Source organism: Suricata suricatta, chromosome 13, assembly GCF_006229205.1.
Source record: "Suricata suricatta isolate VVHF042 chromosome 13, meerkat_22Aug2017_6uvM2_HiC, whole genome shotgun sequence".
In the NCBI taxonomy this organism is placed as follows: Eukaryota; Metazoa; Chordata; class Mammalia; order Carnivora; family Herpestidae; genus Suricata; species Suricata suricatta.
The window spans coordinates 17,309,160-17,334,668 of NC_043712.1; the positions used below are offsets into that span (position 1 = coordinate 17,309,160).

General features: G+C 48.9%; 1 protein-coding gene across 1 annotated transcript in view; it reads right to left on the minus strand.

Moving 5' to 3' along the window:
• Positions 1-25,509, minus strand: part of PAPPA (pappalysin 1) — a gene marked incomplete at its 5' end in the record, with an annotated part of 251,587 nt that overhangs the window by 22,106 nt on the left and 203,972 nt on the right. Inside the window, 4 exons of the mRNA XM_029919628.1 lie at positions 4,370-4,479; positions 9,832-9,979; positions 18,399-18,570; positions 19,236-19,446. Of these exons, the coding sequence (XP_029775488.1) occupies positions 4,370-4,479; positions 9,832-9,979; positions 18,399-18,570; positions 19,236-19,446 (641 nt within the window). The remainder of the gene's footprint in view (positions 1-4,369; positions 4,480-9,831; positions 9,980-18,398; positions 18,571-19,235; positions 19,447-25,509) is intronic.

Genomic DNA, 25,509 nt, shown 5'->3' on the forward strand with positions numbered 1-25,509 from the left:
TATATTGAACTGCCTAACAAACCACGCCTGTATATCATAGCTATTCAATAAATGGTAACTTCCCTTTTTTCCTTTAAATACCTCCATCCTTTTCTTCTTCTTCCCTTTCTTCCCTCCTTCCATCCTTTTTTCCCCCAGAAGCCATTTTAAGACCCAAGGTCCCAGCTACATAGAGGAATTATAAGCCTCTGAAGTTGTAAGTTGCATTTGCTATGACCCAGTCAAGGTACAGGGCAGATTAGAGGCGATCCTTAGGGGATGGTGACAGAGGACACCACCCTGAATTCCAGATGCCCAGGGCTGGGAGTCTATCTCATCCAAAGGTTGCAAGCCAATAGCTTCCGGGCTACACAACCCACAGCAATGTTCGGTTTGGCACACACTGTGCTTAACAGAAGTCAAAATTATTTGCCAGTATTTTTTTAAAAATTAAGAGATTTTACATTTTAAAGACTCCAGATTTCTTATTTTTTTCTCAAGAAAAAGTAGAAAATCTAGCCATCCTAGGCACATATTTCCACACTGCCACACTTGGCTAGAGCTGCCCCTTTGGGAAGCAGGATGTGTTTTCCAAAGTTCACCACTCTACCATTCCCCTCAGTCTCTCCAGTGCTAAGCCCAAGAGACATTTCCATCTGTCATTGAATTTATATCGTCTCATTTATTAAAGCAGAGGAAGATTTCTCCATATTTTCCAAAGAATTCTCTGTATCTTCCGTATCTCTGTCACTTCCTAAAGTACATGTGACGGGGAGGAGGTTGGGAGAGAGGGGGCTTTCAAAGGAGAGAACTTTAAAAAAAAATGAAAGGACACAGTTATCTTGTTCTTCAAAGAAAACCTAAAAATTTTAGTACACCTGAAACTAATATAATTTTATACGTTGATTATACCTCAATAAAAAGAAGTAAGAAACCCCAGTAGAAGTTTATCTCATTGGCACAGCCATTCCCTGCCATGGGGAGGGGATGTTTTTGGAGAGTCAGAGACCCTGACATGGGTAGTGATTTCAGGCCACAAATATACACATTTATCACATCTTTTGCTTAGGATCAGCACGTATGATAAATATCAATAAGAAGAACTTCCAGCTATATTTAAAAAGTCTTACTTCTTAAGTTGAAGAGTATGCACATGGGCATTTCTTATATTTTCCTTAAGTCTGTCTGGCTGAAATATGTGTAGTAAAACAGTGTTACTACTATGAATAATATGCCCAGGTATTTAATATACAGAATGATAGGCTTGGCCTGCTTCACACATTTATTCCACCTGCTTGCTTCTGGTGGGTGTTTGAGGTGGTGGCTCTTGATCCAGGACTATGTCTCATTCCACAGACAGGGAAACCACAGCTTATAGAAATGATAAGATTTGTCCAAGGACATACAGCAAGAAGCTGCCTGGGCTTGCACTAGAATGTTGGTTCCTTGCAACCATTAAGTATTTAGCGAGCACCCACTGTGAGCTCAGCACTAAGGGCAGTACCCTGGTAAGTAAGATGACCATGGGCCCGCCTTCGCAAAGGTCACTGTTCGGAGCACTACTCAGTGTTGCGATTCCACTCATCTAAGTGGGAACTCTTCTTGTCATACGGGCCAACGTGTAACATACTTAAAATAGAGCCTGTCATGTGGGCTCATGGGAGGTGGCGATGCCCATCCCTTCCCAACATTGCCTGCAATGAGGGCAATTTGGAGAACTTGACGTCTGCCATGGGGAGAAGTCTTTACACCACTGTTATTGGCAAATGCTACGAATCAGAGTTCTATATGGTTATTTTCAGGGGGCAGTGGTTGACAGCCTGTTGTTAACTATTTACCAGCACATTCCCTGGCAAACGATCAAAGTTTTGCCATTATTATTACTGTTATACATTCAACAGAGATGGCACAGTTAGCTGGAGAAAACTGCAGCATTACACTGGCCTGTGTGTCTCTTCAATTTCTGTTAGGCAAGTAGCTTCCATCTCTGAGATTCCATTCACTCTCCCAGAAAAAAATGGAGAGACTAAAACCTACCTTACAGACAGTGTCAGCGGGGATAGGTATAAATAAAGGCTGACCCAGTGTCTGCTTCACAGTAGGCATCCATTAAATGTCATTCGTGGCCTTGCACTTCCTTACCCGGGGACAAAGGTGACAGGAGTTGGAGCAGGGCTTGGCCCCCTCCCATCTACCTTGTGCTGGTCCTGGGAGGCAGGCCACAGAGAGCAGGGCCTGATCTGGCCCGGCAATGCCTGCTCTGTTTCTACGTAGCTCTCGTCACACAAGGGCAAGGGCATAACAGAGGCTAGCCTTTCTGCCTTATTCCTGGAAATCATCAATCTCTGCCCTTCACCCTCCTCCCTTTTTCTACCACATTTTTTTCCTCCTGGATAATGAGGCCTCCGGAGACTGGTGGAGGTCTGAACCTCGTTATGGCTCTCTCCGTGGGCCGGCATCAATAAAGGCTGGCAGACCAGGGAACTGGGTGGGGGCTGGGGCAGGCAGGCAGCGGGTGGGCAACTGGGGAAGGGGGGAGTGGGCTTGCAGGCTTTCAAATCCCTGGATTTATTTCGCAGTGAATTATAACTGAACTCTTTAGTGCCCGGGCTCACAGAGGGAAGGGTGGGAATTCACCCAGGGGGCAGAGCAAAGGCCTGAGTGGGAGCTGGGCCAGGGGAAACTGGTCTGAATCCTAGACAGAGAAGACCTCCGGTAGTGGGGCATGCGGGAGGTCTCTGGTGTGTGCTCTGTGGAGGAGTGTAACTTCCCTGCCTTTGGGTCTGTGGCATCAGGGCAGGGTAGAGGGAGGGGAGGCATGGAATGGCACGATCCCAGCTCCCATCCTTTGTGACCCTGGCCTCATCCCCTCCCTATCTGCTCCTCAGTTTCTCCATCTGTGCAATGAGGGGCCTGTACTGCATACCCAGGCTCCTTGAGATTCTGACATGGGGGTTCTGTGTGTGCCCTGGTTGTATAGCATACCAGCATTCACTGGGGCATTCGGTGAGAATCTACGTGGAGACTGTGGGTTAGCGATGGGGAACGGCATGCTCAGGGAGGAATACAGACAAGGAGCTTGAGGTTAGGGAAACAGAGCTGTTTTGGGTGTGTGCGGGAGTCAGGGGCAGACGGAGGGGAAAGAATGGGCAGACGTGAAGTGGAATAAGGAGAGAGAGGTCTTGCCAGAGGGGAGAGAGAAACAGAGTGGAGACAGAAGCAGGGAAAAGGGACCACAGTTGGAGATGGGGCAGAAGGCCATAGGTGATAAAGAGGAAGGAGAATATTGGGGTGCACAGGGGAGCAGGGCAGGCTGGCCCAATCTAGCGCCAGCTCCACGGGCTGATTGCTGAGTAAGCCCTCACAATCATGCCCTCAGCTCATTTGAGAAACCATACACCGGTATTGGGTTCTGCCTGGCTATCCGGAGTGAGATCTGCAGCAGGAGAGCAAGGCCTTCCTTCTCCCCGGGCAGAAAGCCTGGCAGAGAGGGACACAGCCGAGCATTGTCCTACACACTCTGCCTCCCTCCTTCACATTTTCCAGGGTAAGCCAGTGCTCAGAACTGGTGCTACGTGAGGCCTGGGAGCCGTGGTGACCTGGAGTGCAAGAGTGGGGTCCCACATTGGCTCTAGGGCCACCGATGGATCAGGTGATACACAGGCAAGGGCGCATGGCCGCCCCAAAGTGGGCCTGGGCAATAGTGGGGGCTGCCAGGGGGAGGCGCCTGCGTGGCCTTCTGGCCAGGACCACGTTGGCTGCACTTGGACTCAGGCTTGGGTTTGAGCCCTAGTACCCCTGAGAGCTCAGTGTCCACAGGTAGGCAGTGGAGGCAGTGCCAGGCCCCCGGCTCCATCCAGTGATTCTGCAGTTTTGGTGTAGCCTTGTGTGCTGAGTGCTGGGCGTGTGAACACAGTGGGTGCTTCATAAACGGTAGGTGTTACTAGTTCCTGTATCACTCATTTATCACTTTCCACCAAAGAAGGTAAGTGCAGAGAAGGATACTGGAAATCCAGGCCATGGAATGTGGAAGGCCTTCTAAGAACCTGCCTAGAGAAGCCAGGTTGTACCATCTTTACCAGTAGACTTCCTAGTCAGACAGACATAGGTTTGTGACCTAACTCTGCTTTCTGTGTGGTCCTTGTTGGCTCAGTTTCCTCATCTCTAAACTAGGGACGATAGGCTGTCATCAGGATTCAATGGAGCAGTTAGTAAAAGTTCCTTCAGAGGGACCTGGAGAAATGACTATGAGCAGTTCCTAAGCCACACAACAGGTGCAACAAGTCAATGATTCAACATAAATACAAGGACTAATGCAGGACCAGGCATTGTGAGTGTCCAATAGGGTCACTGCCCTCCCCTCATCACGGGGGGCAGTTCTGTCACTCACCTCCACCCGGGTGGGGTTCAGCCAGTGGGGGATGTCACGAACAGTCACGTTCACTGGCAGGATGATGGACTCGCTGTTGTGGTCCAGGCACGAGGCAACACACTCCGACCCTGAGGGGAAGAACAGCATGAGGCCACAGCTCAGCCCCCAGTCGCCTGATGTCCACAGGCTGCTCTCATAGAGTGCAGGCTCTGTCCCTCTGGACTGGGCCATCCTGGCCTTGAGGGCCAGAGAAAGAAGTGAACTCCCAGCAGGGCACCCTCTCATCTCCTGGACTCTGTTCTCTTGTCTCCAGTCGAGCCTGCACCCGCCGCCATGTTTGTTGGCCCTGAGCCCAGCTGGGTTGTGCCCCTCCTCTGCTTGAAACTCTTCCAAGGTTCCTGCAAGCAGGACAAAGTGCAATCCCCTTTGCCCAGCATTCACGGGCTCCCATGACCTGGTCAATCTCATCTCCCATTAACTATCTTCACACTTTGGGTTGTCCAGCCAGATTGCACCAAGTTTTCCAGTGGAGTTCCACAACAACCCCTATACCTCTGCTCCTATTCACCCCTTCTCCTGAGTCACCACCATGTGCCTGCTCAAGGTCAAATCCTTCATGGCTCAGTTCAAATCCTCCGAGCAGCCTGTCCTGATTTTTGCACCTAAGTGAGAGTAGTGTTGGCTATAATGAGTCTCTCAGTGCTGGCCCTATCCCCTCCCTGTGCCTACCTTTCCACAGTTATAGTGATGCCCTCAATGGGCAGGGATGAGGGTGGCTCATCCATGAGCCTAGCCTAGTACCTGGTAAGCATCAGCCCAGTGCACAATGAGCCCATGAATGCACAGCCTCTTAACCCCTCATTTTCTGCTTGCACCAGGCTTGCACATGTGCCTCCTGAGCTGTGCCTTCAAGACCCTCCACACTCTCCTTCAACTAATATACTACTAATTGTCCTTCAGATCTCAACTCAAGTGCCACCTGCTCCAAGAAGCCCTCCCAGGTTTCCTGATAGGCCAGACACTCTGACAGTCACCATGCCAGCATTTGACATGGCTCAGTGCTGTTGTATCGAGGGCTCTCTTCCTTGCAGACTATAAACTCCTGAGCCCTCTCTGTGCTCCACATTCCATGCCCAGAGCCTGGCACTCTGCAGAGCAGCTGGTAGGCACTCACCAAGTATTTGTGGAATGAGCGGATAGACAGGGAAGGAACTGAGTGAGTGAGTGAATGACAAAGGGAGTGAATGATCAGTAGGTGTTCTGGTATCTCACCAAGGAGGAAGTGGGTACACAGATGGAGGGGTGCATGGATAAAAGACTGGGTACCTGGATAAAGGAATGACAAAATGAATCAGGTAGCTGGTGAAGGCACTGGTGATGAACTGGGACAGGGTGGGGGTACATAGAAACCCTCCATCACAGGTGAAGACAGCTGACATTAAGCTGTGAGTTAGTTGCCAAGTTGACTATAATTTGGTGCATTGATTCTCTGCCCTGACCTCATGCATTCTGGAGTCTCCTGAAAATCAAGTCTATCCCATGAGGTGTCTCCATGACTCTCAAACAGTGCTCATCCACATGAAAAAAGAACAGACATGTCAGAATCTGACCAAGGGCTTAGTGCCAGGACCACCCTCGATCATTAAGTGGATCACAAGAGACCCAATTCTATTCTGTTAGCCATTCTATAGGCTCCCTTCCAGATGTGTGTGTGTGTGTGTGTGTGTGTGACCCCCCCCATACACAAACATATACTTTGATATGTATACATAGTTTATCTACGTGCCCTTTTTATTGCCATCTTGTAGTCCTCTTCAGTCCAAGAGACTCACAAGGACTGAAAAGGGGGTGACAGCAGGTCTAGGACAGTGTTTACAACCTCGTCACTTTAAACATGGGGACACTGAGGCCAGAAGCAGGGGCAGATTCCTGGCCAGGCAGGTGGTTTTCACAGGTCACTTGTCCTCTGAATAACTAGCCCATGCAATGGGTTATCATCACACCCAAGTCTCAGGTTAGACCAGTGCACAGAGCTCAGGGTATGGAGCAGGTGGTTAGATGCCCAGGGATTAAAACCCACATCCCTCTGCCTTCCAAGCCCGATGACGGATACAGCGAAGCCCAAGAGAGGAAAGAGAAAGGAAGGTAGAAGAGAGAAAAGAAATGGGGAGGGGATGCAAAAGTACCAAAAAGATGAGCGATGGGAATAAGGGGACAAGTCACTAAGCAGCTGGAAACTCAGGGCTGTGTATTTGTCATGAGTTCACATTCTAAAGGAGCTTCTAGGGAGCAAGGAAGATGTGAGGTTGTGCTGATAAAGTCCTCTTGTGAGAAAGCAAGAGGGAGCCTCCGAGGGAAAGACAAAGGCTATCATGCCAAGAAGGGAAAGAAGGGGAAAATATGGTCAAGACAGGAGGCCATCACTCCCTTCCCCTTCTCTGCGGCTCCCTCCCCTGTGCCCCCTCCCCTCGCCATAGCACTGGGGCTTTAGGACCAGGCTGCTGTGTTGTGATATATGAGCCAAACTGGCACCCTTACCAAGGGTGATCTCACCAGGCCCCTGCCAAGCTGCCACAGAAGCCTGCCTGTGCTGTGTGGGAGGGAGGGTCCAGCAGGGCTGCTCTGGGTGGTTCCAGTGTCTCAGCCCCCAGGAAGGGACACACACCTCACTCCTGATTACAAGGGGTGATCAAATCCCCTCATCAGTGAGCTTGGCTCTCCCCAGAGTGGGGCTTAGCCTGGGAATCTGATGTGGGGGCCTTTGCAGCTGAGGAAGGGCAGGGACCTGGAGGTTCCCCGCCTTGCCAATTATTGTCTCCCAGTGTCCCACACCACTTTTTCTCTCTTAGCTCCCCAAAAGCCCCCAGCCACCCTGGAGCAGCATACTCCTTAAAGGGGCATCACCATGACAATGGAGACACTGGTACTGGGAAGGGAAGGACATTCAGGCTCTTGTGTCATAAGGACTTCTTTCCCTTTCTGCTTAACCACAAAAAAGCTCAGTGGGCAAAAAAATAGAACTGCAGCACCTCTGCCTACCTCTAGCTAGATGAGCAGAGAGCCAGGTGGTGTGTGCTCGTGACATATGAATGCAGTGTATGTGCAGAGGATGTGTCTGTGTACATGTGTGAGTTATGTTTGCCTTTTGCACATCTTCCTGTGTATTTAATATGTTTCAGAGCATAAGATGTGTCTTGCTTGTGATGTGTGTGTAATTACATGCCACAGGTGTGTACATCCTATGTGTAGCTGTGTGTGTGTGTGTGTGTGTGTGTGTGTGTAGGTGAGGAGCTGATTCACTTATCTGGCTAATGTGTACATGCCAAGCATGAGTTTATGATGTATGTGCTCGGGTCTACGGTCATTAAACATTTGTGCTTGTGTTTATTTTTGCATGTGTGAATATATTTGAATGTATCAATGGATGTAGACATGTAGGAAGTCGGTTTTTATAAGTTTTTTTAATGTTTATTTATTTTTGAGAGAGACAGAGACAGAGCACGGGCAGGGGATGGGCAGAGAGAGAGAGAGAGGGAGGGAGACTCAGAATCCAAAGCAGGCTCCAGGCTCTCAGCTGTCACCACAGAGCCGAACACAAGGCTTGAACTCATGGACTGCAAGATCATGGGCCAAAGTTGGACGCTTAACCAACTGCTCCTAGGTGCTCCTAGAAGTTTTTTTTTTTTTAATAAATGTCAATGAATCAAAAGTTTTCCTCCCTGGGCTACTGAATACCAGTCCTGAGTATGACTGAATATTCACTTTTATTTGCTGAGTTGGGGGGTGACACCCCATCACAGACATGTATGTGTCCAGAACCATGCACACCCATCAGATCAGGATGGAGAGAAGAAAGGATTGGCTTCAGGGGGGAGCAGCCAATGGCACTGACCATTGCTACCCCTGTTGCCCCAAGCCTCTTGAATGTCTATACTGGCAGACCCCACAAGATGCCACCTCTCTGCAGACATCCTGGTGAGGGTCTTTTGGTTTGGTGTCTCTGTGGAAACTTACAGCACCTTTAGAATCATCAGAAAGAGCAACCAAGCACTCAAAGGTTTCCTCACCAAGTGCTCTGGGCTAAATGCAGGAATGCTGGTCCCTACTCTACATTTAGGTGAAGAAACTTACATGCGCTCTCTGGCTCTGTGTTTCCATCTTTGAAAGGAGGTAGTCGGGCCCTACACACCTCCCTTCTCCCACCATAGCCCCCACTTCCGGGTAAGAAATGACAGCTCCCTTTGTGCTGGGTGCAGAACTTGTTGGCTCTGTGTGACTGGGAGTGAGTGCATGCAGGATAACCTTTCCTGCTGCAGACATCCCTGGTGATTATCCCATAAATCACACTGGCCACGAGAAAGAACATCCAATTCCCTGGGCTTTTCATCATGGTCAATTAGGGAATCAGTCCAAGGGGTCAGCATCACCGCCCTCAACTGAGGTCAGACTCCACGCATGCCCAGTTCCCCCAGAAAGCCTTGTAGCCTGTGATTAATGCATCCGTCCAGGCACCTGGTTTCCAGCAGGCAAATTCCACCAGGTCATCTCTGTGAGCGAGCCTATCACCATGCAGGTCGTATTCTGAAAATGCTATTTATCCTCTCAATTGGAGGCAGCTGGGATGCTACAGAGAGAACCTAGGCTTCTGGATTCAGGGACAGCCCTCTGGATTCAGGGCACGTTCTGTTCTCCTTTCAAGTCCCAGCTTCCTCATATGGTAAAGATCACTGAGCAGATAAGATATGGTGCCTCTTCACAGGTCTAACAGGAGAACAGGAGAAACCTAATGGAGGACCAGGGGGAGAGGGAGAGGGAAAGAGAGTTGGGGAGAGAGAGGGACGCAAAACTTGAGAGACAAATACTGAAAACGAACTGAGGGTTGAAGGGGAGGGGGGAAAAGAGGTGGTGGTGATGGAGGAGGGCACTTGTGGGGAAGAGCACTGGGTGTTGTATGGAAACTAATTTGACAATAAACTACTTAAAAAAAAAAAAGATACAGTGCCTCTATGGAGCGCTTAATGGGCCTGGTCCATAGTAGGAGCTTGTGAATACTGAGGATTACACAAAATTTCAGATTTACAAAGGCAGCTACACGGGACCACTATTGTTTTCCCAAATGGGATGTGTGCTTCCACATTTCCTTCCCTTTGTCACACGGTTCCTTCTGTCTGGAATGCCATTTCCTACCCATCAAGCTCTTGCAAATCTCTACGTAGGTATCCCTTCCTCTGAGAGCCCCATGGCCCAGGATGCCATGGTCAGCTCCCTCCCGGAGGACTCTACACTCACCCACAGCTGTTAGTCTCTAATGTTTGTGTCCTTTACTCTTTCTGGGAGCAAGGACCTGGTCCCTCTCACCTTTGTTGCGCCCTTACAGGACCTCACGAGCTAGAGGTGCCCAGTCACCCAGTGAGGCACCAGCCCCACGTTGCCAGAAAGGCCCGCCCCTCCCACTCGCACAGGTCACACACACTCCATACCGATGCTGTAGCCATCCGGGCACTGCAGTTTGAGGTTGCTGTTGAGCTGGTCTGGGGCCGAGCACTGGCCTTGCATCTCCTGGCAGACGTGGAACGAACCGCTCCAGGTGCCGTCTTTCCGGCAGTGGATGATGTTGCTCCCGCGTCCCTGAATACCGCAGAAGAACAGTCAGGGTGGCCAACAGGGACGACCACCCTCAACATCATAAGCCCCTCAACACAAACAAGGAAACTGCTCCTCATCTCCCCAGAGCCCTGGACGTGTTCCACAACCAGTTTCTGAACCATGGTGAAAACTCCATCGCCCTAAATGACAGGCACTGTTCATATCTCCATTTCACAGGTGGGGAAACTGAGGACTCCATGCAGAAAGAAGCTTGCTCAAAGCTCCCCAGAGAGCCTGACTCCCAGGTTTCCTGTATCCTAGCTTCAAGCTCTTTCAGAGATTTGTCAGAGGGATTTGTTTTATGTGTTGATTTTTTTTAAGTGAGAAGGTAGGGGACCAAATGCACCCCAACTCATACAGCAAGTAAGCACATGGGTCCTAGGGGTGTTTGTGAGAAGGCAGCAGTGCAGCAAAGCTTCTTTACTCTCAGCAAGTAAGGAAATACCCCATGTCAGGGCTTTGCCACATGCTAACTCGTCAGGCGAGAACTTTTCTTCAAGGACATTGCCTTCCTCTCCTTTGCTTCCCCTTTCTTCCCTTTTGCTACATTCCATTGCATTCCAGCAATAATGGCACCAAGAGGATAGTGTGGTGATGCTTCTATCTGTGCCCTCCCCTCAACTCTTTAAAATAGGCACAACACAGTTTCTCAACCCTGTGCGAGGCGGTAGTCTACTGCAGTTTGCGGACGTCATCCTTTCTCTGAGCCCCCTTTCAACGTCTGGGTGTCTAATGGGAGGTCCTGCTCTGTAGAAATTTCAGAACTTCCTCCTGAAGCCAAAGACCATTTCTTAGTGCCCTGACTGTGCCCAGCTCTGTGGGAAAGTGAAGTGGCCAGTGTCTGCCCCAGTGAGAAAGATAGTCACATCCATGCAACTGTGCTTGGTCACAGTGCTGTGAGCACAGAGGGAGAGTAATTTTGATTGTGAGGGGCAAGCAGGGAAGGTCCTGGAGAGGAGGTGATATACGGAAAGTTTTCAAGGATTCATAGAGTCTCAGGCAGAACAGGGATGGAAAGACTTTTCTGGAAGGCCAAAGGGCATGTGCAAATGCAAGGAGGTACAGTGAGCAGCAGGGAGCTTCCCAAGGTTTCTCATCCTGTGAGCCAAGGGTGGTGGAGCCGGTGGGGCAGACGCAAGGTGTGGCCTTCCATGTCAGATTATGGAGTTTGGACTCTGTCCCTGGAGAATGGAGAACCGTGGGTGGTTTCTGGATGGGGGTCCTTCCATCTGAGAATAAGCTGCATATTCTCTCCCTTTCTTTTAAAAATGTTTACTTATTTATTTTAAGAGAGCAACTGAGCAGGCAAGAATTGGGGAGAGGCAGAAAGAGAGGGAGAGAGAGATTCCCAAGCAGGCTTTCTGCTGTGAGCCTGGAGACAGACACAGGGCTCGATGCCACGAACCGTGAGATCATGACCTGAGCCAAAGTCAAGAGTCAGATGATTAACTGACTGAGCCACGCAGGTGCCCCTATTCTCTCCCTCTTTCAAGCTTTGGATAAGAAGAGATGCTCTATATGAGGCCAGAGGAGCTGATGGTGCTCCACCAGCACGAAAGCCTATGCAATGGTTCCTGTGCCCTTCAGCCGCCATTCAGACTCCCATGTCTGGTCTCCAGAGCCCTGACAGCCTTAACCTTGGCTAATTCTCCATGTCCTTGCTCCCTACAGCACCACCACCAGCCTTGAACTTTAGTTTAAATCCCCTGCATTCTCAAATGCACCGTAGCTATTTCACGGTGCCAAGCCTCTGCATTCCTGGGCCTTCTGGTTGCTTTGTTTCCCTCTCCACCCCAGCACCTTGTCTGGCACCAAGTACTGTGTCCTAATGCTGCTCCGACTCTGCAGAGTGTACTACCTCAAAGTCTCTGACATGCACTGCCTCTTTATCATCTGTTCCCACCCCAATGATCAACTCCTCCAGGCCCAAGACAGTTCCCCACTCATCCCTGCATCCTCAGAGCCTTTCTACAACTTCTAGTAGGTCCTGACAACTTGGTCCATTCATTCATCACTCAGTAGATATCTTTCCTCATTCAAGAACAATCTGTTTAGGGGCACCTGGGTGGCTCAGTCAGTTAAGCATCTTACTCTTGATTTTGGCTCAGGTCAGATCCCAGGGTCGTGGGATCAAGCCCTGAGTTGGGCTCCTGTGCTCAGCATGGAGCCTGCTTAGGATTCTCTCTGCCTCTGCCCTCTGCCCCTCTCCCTAGCTCATGTGTGCTCGCTCTCTCTCTTAAAAAGAAAAAGAACTATCTGTTGAACAAAAGTAAAGATGTGGTGAATCGGTAGATTTATGGAATGAATCTGTTTAATAAGCAAGACCATAAATGAATGTGTGGGTGAGGAAATAAATGCATAAGTGAGCAAATGAAGAAATGGGTGAATGTGGGAATAAGTGAATGAGTGCATGTATGAGGAAATGAATAAGCTCATTCAAAAAGCTGATGCATGTTGAGGCTACCGTGTTTGAGAAAACAGCTGCAGGGAGGCAGGATTCAGAAGAGAAAGGGGGGCAGGGGACCCTCGCCAGGCCTCTCATGGGCCTTTCCAAATGCAGTGAGAACTTCTGTGGCCGTGGGAGAAGGGTGGCCTGTCCCAAGAATGCAGCTTCGGGATGACGTGCAGAGCCCACCCCCAGATATTCTGTGTGAGCTCAGGGAAAGTTTAGGCCGCTTCATCTGGCTTCAGAGAACCGACTCTCCCTCCCGGAGCCCCAGGCCCCAGGCCCCATGATTCTGCTGGGCCCTCAGGGGAGTAGGGAATTGACCCCAATTTCCTGGAGCCTTGGCCTGGGCCTATGATGCATTTGGCCTCCAGCCCCTGAAGGGCTGCAGACCTCAGCACTACATGGGCCAGAATTGGCTGGGGACCTCGGTTTGCAGCAGAGAACGTATTCGAACTAGCTGGAATCTGCTCAGGGAATTTCGCCACAGAGAAATCACCATGGAAGGTGGAGACCTAAAGGCACTGGTCTTGCTGCCTCCAGCCTCTCTACCTCCTGCCCACTTCATGGGGCACTTTCTGCTGCTGGCTACATATGCTTCAAAAAAAAAAAGATGGTAACCTTCTGCTAAGACACCTTAGACTCCCAAACAAGGCATACTTATGGGCCGGCACTCCAGGGCCTCCCGAGCGCAGCCCAGATGACAAGTCTAGCCCCATCCCTCACTATGCACCTATCTTTCCTTCTAGTCTCAAGTTCCTCTTGCTTCCCACCTCCACATCTTTGCCTTTCGTATGCCCCCTGCAGAGCAGACTTCCCAGAGCCTTTCTGGATTCCCACATTCGCCTTTAGGACTAGATCTTGGTGCGCTCAGCGCTTGCAGCTCTCTTAGATGACAGAGAGCTAGGACAGAGCCTCAGAACTGACCCTTGATGTTAAGTCTGTTGTGACCATGGAAGACCAGATACTGAGAATACCCTCTGACAGAACCAGAGACCACTGGGCAAGAAGCCTGCTTGGCTCTGAATGCACGATTTTGAATGCTAAAGTGAAATCTTTTCCAAGAGGGCTGAGTATCCCTCAGCCTCCCTCTTGCCTCTCTGTGCCTGTGAATCTATCTGCACAAAAGCACATGTGGCTCTCTCAAACTCTCCCTAGCCCCAAAGTGCTGGAGACTGAATTAGACTTCTCATTAGCAGAAATGGGAATAGGCAAAATAATGGCAGAGACATGTGGCAGCCTCAGAGAAGGACAGAACCAGACTGTACACAGAACATAAAGAGCTAAAGCCTTGGGACAGTCTGACCTAATGACAGGAATCTCAGTTCTGCCACTAAGCTACATAACAAGGGACGAGCCACCTTACCTTAGGAACCTCAGCTTCCTCATCTACAAAATGGGGGAGTAATCCCAGACGGATGCTGTGGGGCTTCAATAAAGTGTTCTGTGTAGAACATTCAACCCAGGGACTGGCAAGTAATAAATGCTCAATAAATCTCTGCTATTAATTACTTGCCTCCATTCCCAGGCAGTGAGTGCCCTTATATGCACTTTGCATCTTTCACATAAGGTACTAGGATAATAGCTACATGTGTAGGGGAAAGGATGAGCAGAAAATATGGTGTGCGGTAACATGGTCAGGAGTTCAGAGACTTTAAGATCTGACTCTGCTAGTGCCTTGCTGTGTGACTTGAAGCAAGTCCCTTTCCCTCTCTGGGCTCCAGTGGTCCCATCTATAAAAGAAGTTGGTTGCCGTGGGGGATCTCCTAGGTCTTGGCCACCTGCTGTGAAGTTTCTAATTTCCTCTAGGAGACCTGGAGTGCCTAGGCAAGCATTTCACATGCTGAACGGAAAAGCCGCCCCTGCTTGGAAAGGCATTGTATGTGCAGGAGCTGTGCTTATCCACAACAGAGCCCTAAAGGCATGAGCCAGACGCACATCACTAGTGGCAGAAAGGCTTTCCCAGCCACCGCTGTGATCCATGTGATGAACTGGGTGCATCAGTGATTCTGCTCCCACTCTTCCAGTCTTGCTCCTCCTGAGCTACTGAAAGCCCCGTTAAGAGCATCCCTCTGTCCACAAGCACCTTTAGTCTCTTCCTCCTCTGCCTGTGCAGGCATCTCCCACAGACTCCATCCCTGCTCCCCTGATCGCCTGCAAATTCCCCAGTGCTTCTCCTGCAGAACCAGGCCTGAGTTCACACCTCGGACAACTCAGAAATATCTGAGCCGGATTAAATGTTGAGACAATTAGCACTTCTCCCCAGCTGTCTGGGGATGGAGTTCCTGCCCTCTGCCACCAGCCTGCCCTGCAAATGTTCGGGGGTAGTGGGAAGAACGGGGCCGTGGGCCCGTCAACACCGCCCACTCACTCGTATCTGTGGGCAAGACCTTAGCCTCCTAGCCTTCTTTCCTCATTGGAAGGAGGGGATGATGTTTCTTGTTCAAATGTTTGTTGTGAGTTGTCAAAATGAGTGAAAGTCTGGGGTACCGGTCTGGCATCCTGGAAACAGTTATAAAAGCTGGTATTACCAAGGTTCTCTGTCGTGGTTTACAGGAATAATAATGCTATAAATTTGAGAGCTGAACTGTCCAATATGGTAGCTAGTATGTTAGTGTGGCTGTTTGCATTTAAGTTTGAACCATTTACAATTAAATAAAGTATAAAATTTAGTTGCTCAGTCACTCTGGCCATGTTTCAAGTACTCCATAGCCAGATGTGACCAGTGGCCACCATACAGCAAAGCATGGATAGGGACATTTTCATGACAGCAGAAAGTTCTACCAGGCATTGCTAGACTAGAGAGTCTATATATTCTATGGGTTTATTGGAGCAATAAATTGGGCTTCCCTATGGTTCATCCCAATCTCCCCACACCACATTCTGGTTTCATGCATGATAGATGTTCTTTGCTTTGACTTTCTGGGGCTAGCCTCCCACAGAGGGATAACTTTCAACATGTTGCCTTTGTTTCCAGATTCTGTAGGAGCCCACATGGAACATCAGGGATTCTCTCCACTAGAAGCAACCTCAAAGGGAGGTATTTATTGTCTGTGTCTTCTCCAAGGCTACCATGTATTGTGACACAGGTTGTGCACTGCACAATTTCAGGGTGGTACTCATAGGCATACTGTACTTTTATTATCTCATGTAATCCTGAGAAAAACTATGAGTCATGAGAAAACTGAATCTTAAAGGATTAAACAACTTGTCTGGGTCCTCCCACAAGGAAGTGGTGAAGTCAGGACTTGAACTCAGAGTCCAGATCCAGCAGCATAGTGGCTTCCAAGGCATAAATGAAGCAGAGGTCTTATTTGTTAATTTGCTTTTAGTGGAGTGGGAGGGAGAACAAGAACCTCCCCTATACTCGTCCCCGTCCTTTGCTGCCAGGATCTGGAGCTTGTTTGGAAAGCAAAGAATTCCGACTCCATACAAGCTGTTTAATTCAAGATGCTCTGGGCCGTAGGTTTCTGCTGTCTTTACAGGCAGCGAGAGGGGATCTGAGGTGAATACTAGATTTGGCTCTCAGGGCCCTGGTCTGAGGGTAGAGGAAATTCATTTTCGGCACAAACTAGAAACGTCAATTGTATTAGGAGCCCATCTGGCACACGTCCCCTCATTCTTTGCACCGACAGGCAATACCCTGCTCCTTCGCATCTAGCCTTTCCTCCAGTTGCCAAACAGAACTGCTTGAGTCGTCTGATAAATTTACATTTTCCTCTCCTTTAAATACAAACTGGCCATGAAAGGTACTTGGCAGGCCCCAGGCAGACTGAGTTTCAGTTTGATAACATGACCATGGCCAGAATATTATTTGGCTCAGCAGTTTGGGTAACTGTTAGCAACAGTTTTATGTAAGGGAGGGAGAGGGAAGTTGATCAGCCTGTGTGAGGCAGAGGTAATCTCTGGCCTTTGCTTGTTCCAGCACTGGCTTCTGCTTCCTGGGCCATCAGGGATGGGAAGGACTTGGGTACGCAGACATCCGTGGGTGTACTCTGTGTAGGATTCTCAAGTGCTGCTCATTGGATTCAGTCTGTCTGCATTTGGGAGGACCTGGACTCTGATTCGGATTCAGGTGACCCCATCTGTGTCACCTGGAGTGGTTGAGTGACTTCTCCCAGCATTAGTTTTTCTCATTTGCACAATGACAAGATTGTTCTGGAAGCCCACTGTGGCGCTTTCTCATAGCTTGACATTTCCTGAGCACCTATTAGGTGCCTTGCCCTGTCCCAAGTGCTGAAAACTCAGGGAAGATTAAAGAGGTGGTCAAGCATTTCACAGCCTGGGGAGGGGGGCACCTGAAATGAACAGGAATGCAGTATGGCCAGTGCAGGGGGAGGGGCGGATGGGGAATTCCAAGGTGGAGTACTGAGCCCAACAGTAGAAGGAATCTCAAGAAAGAGTTCCTGGAACTGACAGTCACCAGAGTGGGGGGGATGGGCAGAACAGGTGAAGGGGAGCAGGAGGTCCAGGCCTGAATAGTAAGTCACAGGGACAAGAGGTACAGCACGAATAATGTCTATAGTAGTGTGACAGCCTTGTAGGGTGACAGATGACTGCTACACATGTTGTAAGCACAGTGTGATGCACACACTTATCGAATCACAATGTCGTACACCTGTAACTAACATAGCATCATGTGCCAATCATCCTTTAATAAACAAGGGGGCTCCTGGAGGAATGGGTGTTTGAGCTGAAGGAAGGAGGATTAGGAGTGAGGCAGCTGGAAAAGTAAGAGAAAAGCTCTTTGAGTGAGAATGCAGAGATCTGAGGGAGAGCAGTCTCGCTGGTGATGGGGAGGCCTTGGATCCAACCCAAGGAGCTGGGAGGGTCTCCTATGGGGGATAGGGGTCACTGGTTCATGAGGGGTTTAAGCAGGGAAATCGTTGTGATAAGATTTACGCTCTGAACAAATCGCTTAGGCTGAAGCATAGAGAATGTGTGGAGGGAGGTAGGGGTGCAAAAGCAGGGAGATGATCAGAAGGCTGCATGTGGTCCAGGAAATAGAGGGTGGCCTGAGTTAGGGTGGTGGCACTGGGGACAGGGGAGAACAGCTTCAGGAGGCAGAATGGGTAGGACTTGGTTTGTATGTGAGGAGCAGGAGGGGCGGTGGGTTAAGGATGGTGGTTTGGCAGGGCCTGGCATTGGGGGGGCACTATAAAGTGGGTAAGGACCACCTGCAGGTGAGTCCTGGGCCCAGTTGGCTGAAGGTCCTTGCACACCTGTGAAATACAGGGCTCAGTGTACCAACCCAAACAGTTCTATCAGGGTGGAACTGCTAGTGCATTCAACACTCCTTTGGAGTGAGCAGGCCTCTTCTTCCCCCTTCTCCATCCTGGATTCCCCACCCATCTCAGAAGGAGCAAGAGAACTTCAGTCCCAGACTCCTCCTGCAGGAGTGGGAGGAATGCCAGACTTCCTCCCAGTTACAAGGGGATGGAGACAAAATCCCAATCCTGCTATCTCCTCTTTGTCTCTCTTTCTTCCCTAGTGTTCTCCAACTCTGGACTTCTAGTCTGAGCTTGGTTCCCCTTCTCTTCATGATGGCAGAGCCAACTGATGTCTTGAGGTCACAGCAGCCTCACACTTTTCCCTCAGGGTAAACAAACACAGGTCAAGGAGGTAGAAAGTGGGCCAGGGCTGTCCTGGACACTCTTATCAGAGTTACTCATCTGTGGTTGACTCTACACCATGGGATTCCATACATGCTTTCCTTCAAAAGGGTTCTAACACTACACATTTTGCAAAGTCAAGAGTCTCTGAGCCAAAATATGGTGTTCAGAGAGGACCAACAAGGCTCAGGGAGACTGCAAAAAAATATAACCAGAACCTAGTTTCCTAACATCTGCATTGGTAACACCACATCTGCAGAGTCTCCTGGAGACACAGCTGGTCTTCGGTTAAGCAGACAGGAGCAGGCCCAGAGCACCGACCTCAAAGTTCAAGGGATCTTACCTGGGCAGCATCGCTGTCTTCACACTTGATCCTACACTCGCTGTTGAACTGGAAGCCATTTGTGCACTGGTAGAGCCCATGGAATTTCGGCGGAGGTGGGTCACAAGTCACGGGGACACAAGCTGCCTCCTGCCAGCTGCCATCTTGGGTACACTGAGTCTTAAAGGCTCGTCTTCAAAGAAGAGAGAAGAGAAGAGATGTCTCAAGGACCAGACACCTAGACTCATGCCCTATCCAAACACTCAAGTTTCTCTGGAGACAGCTGGCTCCTCCTTTCCCTTTCCCATTCCTGATCCCCTACCTGTCCTTTTGGTTGGTAAAGGGCATGTGTAGGGATTAAAGAAAATTCATTCACAGAACTTGAGGTGAGCAAGAGTTTCAGACAGTCTCTCAGTTGCATATGGATTAAAATAAATTTCTAGCACTGCAAGCTCCTGTCTTCTCCCTTCCTTCTAGAATGTCCTGATGGGTGCTAGTACAATGATGATATTAATTAACACTCACCATTTGTTGAACAATTACTATGAGCCAGGCACTTTGCATTTATATACACATTGTCATTTCTTTTTCACAATCATCCTATGTGGTAACTGATATTATCATTCCCATCTTATTGTTGAAAAACAGAGACCCAGGGAAGTGAAGACAATTGCCTGAGGTCACACAGCCAGTAGGCAGCTCCTAAAAATGTCCCTCTAGATTCTCACAGGGCAGCATGTAACGAACAGTGGCTATTCCCTCTAGCAAATAAATGAGTCCTTCCTTGTAATCAGATATCCAGACCTGGCTCTCTTTGCCCCCCAGAACCTGTGAGTGTATGTTTCCAGCCATACTTACTTCTTTGACTTCCGGGAGGAGCCAGGCACGTGGTATCCAGGTTTGCACTTGTACTTGCAGAAAGATCCCACCTTGTGCTTGTTCTCTCGGCAACGGGCAGTCTGGAGGTCTGCGTTGGGCACCGGGGGTGGAGCTAGGCACATGAGCTCACACAGGGCCTCTGGGAAGGACCAAAGTCCATCCTCCATACAGGTCAGCAGACTGTTGTTGCCTGGAGGACAGAGGTGGGCAAGAGTTAGCAGACTGGCCGGGACAGGGGGATGGGTCTCTGACAACCAAGCTAACTTACGGGTTGTCTGGGCTTAAGCCACCTTGAAGAGCCAGAAGGGTCTTGGAATTCTAGACCCTTCCATTTACAACTGAGAGGCCTGAGGGAGATCCAGAGGGCTGTGACAAAAGGAGACCCAACCTGGGGAGTAACTCTACAGTAAAATGAAAAGTCAAGGATCCTGACTCTTGATTCTGAACCTCTTATACTACATTGGTGAGAGATTTTCATGCTTATTCCATCCATCCTCCTTGGATTGCCAGGTGGGCATCTGAGCCTAGAGATGAACATACCTGCTTTCTGATCATTGACACAGGAGGCCCCTATCAGAATCTACTTTGAGCTCTGATGTCAGGGTGCTATGTGACCTCAAGCTGTCTGCTGCTGCTCTCTGGGCCCTGCACCCCTGTACTTCTCTAGCTCCCCTCGTGCAGGGAATGACAGCACTGTGGTATCTGAAGGCTTGATATTTCTTTCAGGCCCCAGTGTTCAGTGAGGCTTTGCCAAAGCAGCTGAGAGAGCAACACTCCCCTGCAGCCCATGCCAGCTCTGACAGACGTGCTGACTGCCACCGGGAAGCTGGCCTGATGGGGAACGTTGCAAATAAAAGTAAAACATGAGGCAGTAGGCTTTTCACTGCCAGGTCATATATTATCAAAGCACAGCCTGCCCAAAACCTCCCCAAGACAATTAGAGATGGACCCGAAGCCTGGGTTTCTCAGGGGGAACACTCCTCTCCCCAGTTATTACTGAACGGTATTGACAAGCAGGGTTGGAAGGGCGTGGGAGGCTGCTGTGGGGATGTGAAGGTCGGAGGGGTGAATAGATGGGGTGAGATGGACATTCACTGCATCCCAAGTGCGTGGAAATGTTACTAAGTTATTCTCCCAGCAGGCTCGAAGTCTGAGAATGCATACTTGGAAATAGAGATGCGGACGGTGAAATGACCTGAGTCCTCAGTTAGTAAAAGGCAAACCGAAGCTTTGAATTAGTTTTGTCTAGTGACAAAGGTGGTAATTACTATTTTTTATGGGAAGTTGGTAACATATGTTCAGTGGAGTCCTTCTCTCTGAGAGCCAAATGAGAGGGGCAAACACCAACTCTTTTCCAATAGGAAGAAAGCAATTGCTCCCACCTTTCATGGTGGAGGTAAGACACAATGGAATATTTATGAAAAGTGTCCAGAAAAGTGCTGTCAGATTCCTTACATGGTTCTTCACTCTGTACCTCCTAACATCACCTTCATTGGCAGATCTGAGGAGCCCGTGTGAATTGCACAGGGACCTTCATTCATCCAACAAGTATGTATGTACACAATGCCAACGATGTGCCAACTACGATTTTGTAAGGTGGGACAAACCCCTGGAAGCCACCCTCTTGGAGCTTATATTCTAGTGTGATTGGGAGGAATCCAATAAACTATAAGAAACAGTGAACTGTTTGGTGTACCAGAAGGCAACAGATACTCCAGAGACAGATGGAGGAGGAGGAGAAGGAAGGGGAGAAAGAAGAGGAGGGAGAAGAGGAAGAGAAAGAGGAAGCAGGGAGCGCTGGGCACTTCTCTATAGGCTCCTTGCTCCCCTGACCCCACTCATTGTCTTCTTTCTCCTCCTGTGCCCCTGTGATCTATCTTGTGAGCACGAGGCAGCCTGGCATCTGTGAACCCCACAGAGAGTTGACTGCATGTTGATAAATAGTGATACTGCAAACTACAGAGATTTCTGCATCAAGTAAAGGATAACTCATTTGGCTTGCCTAGAAGCAGGGAGGCTTCTAGAATACCAGACTATAAACTGCTTTTTGCATTGCTTTTGTGACTGGGGCAGTGCTATGGGGTACATGGGCATAGCAAAGGCTATAGTCCTGTATAGCTTTCAGGGGGATGGAAAGCAGAGTTATAAAAGATGTAAGCTGAATTTACCTCTCTGAATTCCCCAGAAAGGATAAAATATCTGTGGAAACAGTGTTAGGATTCCTAAAAGTATACCATATTGGCTATGCAAATTATAAATTGTGAAGCAAAAGTCATGGTCCTTTAGTGGCAGGATAAAATAAAAATTTAAAAAAATGTTACTTAAGAGAGGAAATGAAAGAGAAAGAGAGAGAGAGAGAGAGAGAGAGAGAGAGAGAGAGAGAGAGGGAGGGAGAGAGAGAGGGAGAGGGAGGGAGAGAGGGAGAGGGAGGGAGGGAACAATCAAACCAGAAATGTAAATTCTAGGAGAGCATATATAGGAGTTAGCTGTGTACACAGTCAAAAGAAGAACCACACTAAAGCAGGAACTGGTGGTTCAGGACCATGGACATGCCCCCGCCGCACCCCACCCCAAGAACACACAAAATTGAGGAGATGCAGACACAGAATCAGCATGACCATGCCCAGCTGTAGCCACTACTCTAACCACAGTATGGCATTGAATAAGGCAGAGTATAACACCTGCTATCCATGTCTTGTCCTCATCCCTTTGGCTCTGACCTCTGCACTCTGGAGGATGGTTACAATACCTACAACCCTGTGCTGGAAGCCCTTTGCTGTAGTCATGGACGCACGCTCTGCCTGTGCACAGGGCAAGCTTACAGTGCTGCTGAGAGTAGCATTCAACCAGGATGGAGATATTGGATTAGTAACATGCCAGTTCCCAGAGCTGGGGTACCTCTGAAGGGATACTCTGCTCTGTCTCTCACAGTTCCCCAAAGGGACTGGGCCCTGGTTGCCCACAGCAGTACTTGGCTCTAAAAGAGACCCTGGATACCTCTGTCACGTTCATGCCTCCCTATCTCATTCCCTACCTGTGTTTCCTGGGGGAACATGATGTTGTCTCATGGCAAGCTTAGATCAAGAGTCAGATGCTTAACCAACTGAGCCACCCAGGTGCCCCCTCATCAGTTCATCTTTTAAAGTCAGGAAAATAGATCCTGCTCAGCCTGCCTACAAATGGGCCTAAAGAAATTTCAATCTCTAATGAATATTAAAATAATTGTAAATGTACTGTCGAAGCGATGTGCCTATCTTTATTATTTTATTCAAAAGATTGCCCAGAAGACCAAATCTCTTTGAGAGTGCCTTTGAGACTGAAATTAACCCAGGGCAGAAAACAAGGAGGGAGGCGCCAGGAGACCTAATATCAGGTTTCTTAGTACCTCGTACCTGGGACCTGCATACTAAAGTCAGGGAATGGACCTTGTTCATTCCTTTAGTGCCAGACCCTAGCTTAGTGCCAAGCACATAGTAGGCCCTTAGTATTCATTTGTTAAATGCATGAACTACTATGAATCTGCATGTGACACTGAACAACTCTCCTAACCTCTCTAGCCCTGAGCCAAAGCTGTCTTTGAGCTCTTAGCAGCTTTAACGAGTTTGGATGTGAAAGTATATTGGCCACTGCATTGTTCTGAGAAAACACAAATGAAGCTAGATGGACTGGAAAAGGATATGTGAGCCCTCGGGAGGCTGCATCAGCCAAAGGCTAGTATTGCTGGAGCTGGTAGGAGATTCAGTTTCATTGCTCCTGGTAAGAAATAGACCTTAACAGACGTTACAGAGGAGGAAGAGGAAGAAGGGCAGGAAGTATAAATAGAAAAGAGGTCTCTGTACAACATCCTGGGCCAGGTGAGGCAGGAGACAAGGACATAAAGGAATTCAGGATGCTTGTTTCCCCAAAAATAGCCAACTGGAACTTCACCTGGCACTGAGGCTACAGCAAGCCAGAGGGAAAAGCTGAGGCAGAAGAAATGGAGCCATCAAGAGAAACATGCCATCCTCTGCCAATTTATGTCTGGAAAGCACATTCCCAGGCTCCTGGGACCCCATGAAGTCAAAGAGAAAATCTGAGCTGGGCCTGGCAGTCCCAGAAAGCATGTCATTTGCTCAGGAAAACTGGGCTCTCACAGCTCCAGCCGAGGTGAATCAGATTACATTTTGATTAAGTGTCCAGTTCCCTTCTGAATGTCTGAAAGGAATTCTACCAATAGTTGTTTGTAAGTGAGTCCATGAAGCAGGCCCAGAAGGAATTCTCAGGGCCATCTTCTTGACGTTCCTCAGAACCCAATTTGTTACTAACCCCATTTTGTAGGTGAGAAAACAGAGTCCCTGTAAGGGAATAGGAGTCGCTCAATCAAGAGTTGGGGCTTCCTCCAGGTCTGACTCCTAAGCACTCTCTCTCTCTCTCTCTGTTTTAAATGTTTATTTATTTTGAGAGAGGGAGGGGGAAGAGAGAGAGAGAGAGAGAGAGAGAGAGAGAGAGAGAGAGAGAGAGAGAGAAAGCAAGGGGGGAAGGGGCAGAGAGAGAGAGAGAGGGAGACAGAGAGAACCCCAAGTAGGCTCTGCATCTTCAGCACAGAGCCCAGTGAGAGGCTTGAATTCACAAACCACAAGACCGTGACCTGAGCTGAAATCAAGAGTCAGGCACTCCCCCTAGTACTCTCTTGACTCCACTACAGAGCTCTTACCCATGAGCACAGTCAAAGAACATGTCATAGAATCAGGAGATTTTGGACAAGTGGAGTGTCTCAAAATCAAGAACTGGTCATAGAATAAGATTCACAACTTCCATCTCCTTCCCACTGTCCATAATGGTGCCCCTCACTTCTACATTTATTTACCAAGGGGTTCCATTTGTCATTCCACATGCTAGACTCAAAGAACAGAGGGTTTTCTAAGATTCAGTCACCTCCAGGGACAACTAATAGATAGCTTCCCAAGACGAGAGAAAGGAGCCTGCAACATTGACATCTGCCATGGAGGAGAGGCTTGGGAATGCAAATGGCAGACACAAGGTAGATAATTTCACCAGACTGATGGGAAGGGCATGCCTAGAAAAGGACCATTTCTAGAGTCAGGACCCCTGCCTTCTGGCCCCAGTGATAATGGTAATGTCTTCCTCTCTTGGACCTCAGTTTCCCCACTGTCAAATTAAATGATTACCCTTGATAACCTCTGGACTTCTCCAAGCTCTGGAGTTCCAGGCTTCAGTGGGGTTCTGGGTTGAGGGTCAGGGTTCAGAAAAGGTTAAAGGGCTTTAGAACAGGCTTGACTCTCAAAACCTGAGCAAGTGCTGAGTGGAGCAGGAGTGAGAAAGGAAGATTTAAGAGGTGACATCTTATTATTGCTCATGTCAAAAAGTAGCCTCATAGGCAGCTGTGTGAACTTGGACAAATCTCTTCTCCACTGTGACCCTCAGGTCCCCAGGCATAATCTGAGTAGTGGTCTACCATCATCGCCCAGCAGTAGTTTAAACCCAGCGGCATCTTCATCCATCCTGGGCCCTGACCATCTCAAACACCAGGGTGACAGATAGAGAGAGAAGCATTCTCTTAGGAGCTGGATGAGGATTTCTCTTGGAGGGTGAGGGCGACCTGTTTTTTCTGTGGGGAAGATGTCCCGATGAGATCATTGGGACCCTCCAAGGCCTGGCTATCTGCTTCTGAGAAAGAAGGATGGGTCTCCTCCTGAGACAGAAAAGAGAATGTGCAATTCTCACAGCGAGGGAAGTCATAACAGGGTTCTGTGGGGAGAGGGCTGGAGTGAGGAAAAGAGCTGAGGGCAGGCACAAGGTTCACTACTCTATAGGATGTGGCCATACTCTGTGTCTACCCAGCTTACATCCCCATATTTGGTAATGTTTGAGAAATCAGGAAGTGCTCAATGATGTTGGGTATCTTCTGGAAGCAAGTAAATAGACTGAGTTCTCAGTCTGAGGTTAAAAAGGCAAAACAGACAGATATGGCAACAAAAGCCAGAGGTACAAAGTGAGCCTTTGAAAAAGATCTTTGTAGGATGAGGACATGCTCACTTTATATATTTTATATATAATTTTTAAGATTATTTATTTATTTAAGTAATCTGTACACCCAGTGCAGGGCTTGAACTCACAACCCCGAGATCAAGAGCCCCATGTTCTTCCACATGTTCCAGGCTTGTGCCCCAATACATGCTTACTTTAGAAGTCTCACTCCACAGTCAATACCAAGCACACCCAACACAGTTGAGTTGAGGTTGACTAGGCAATA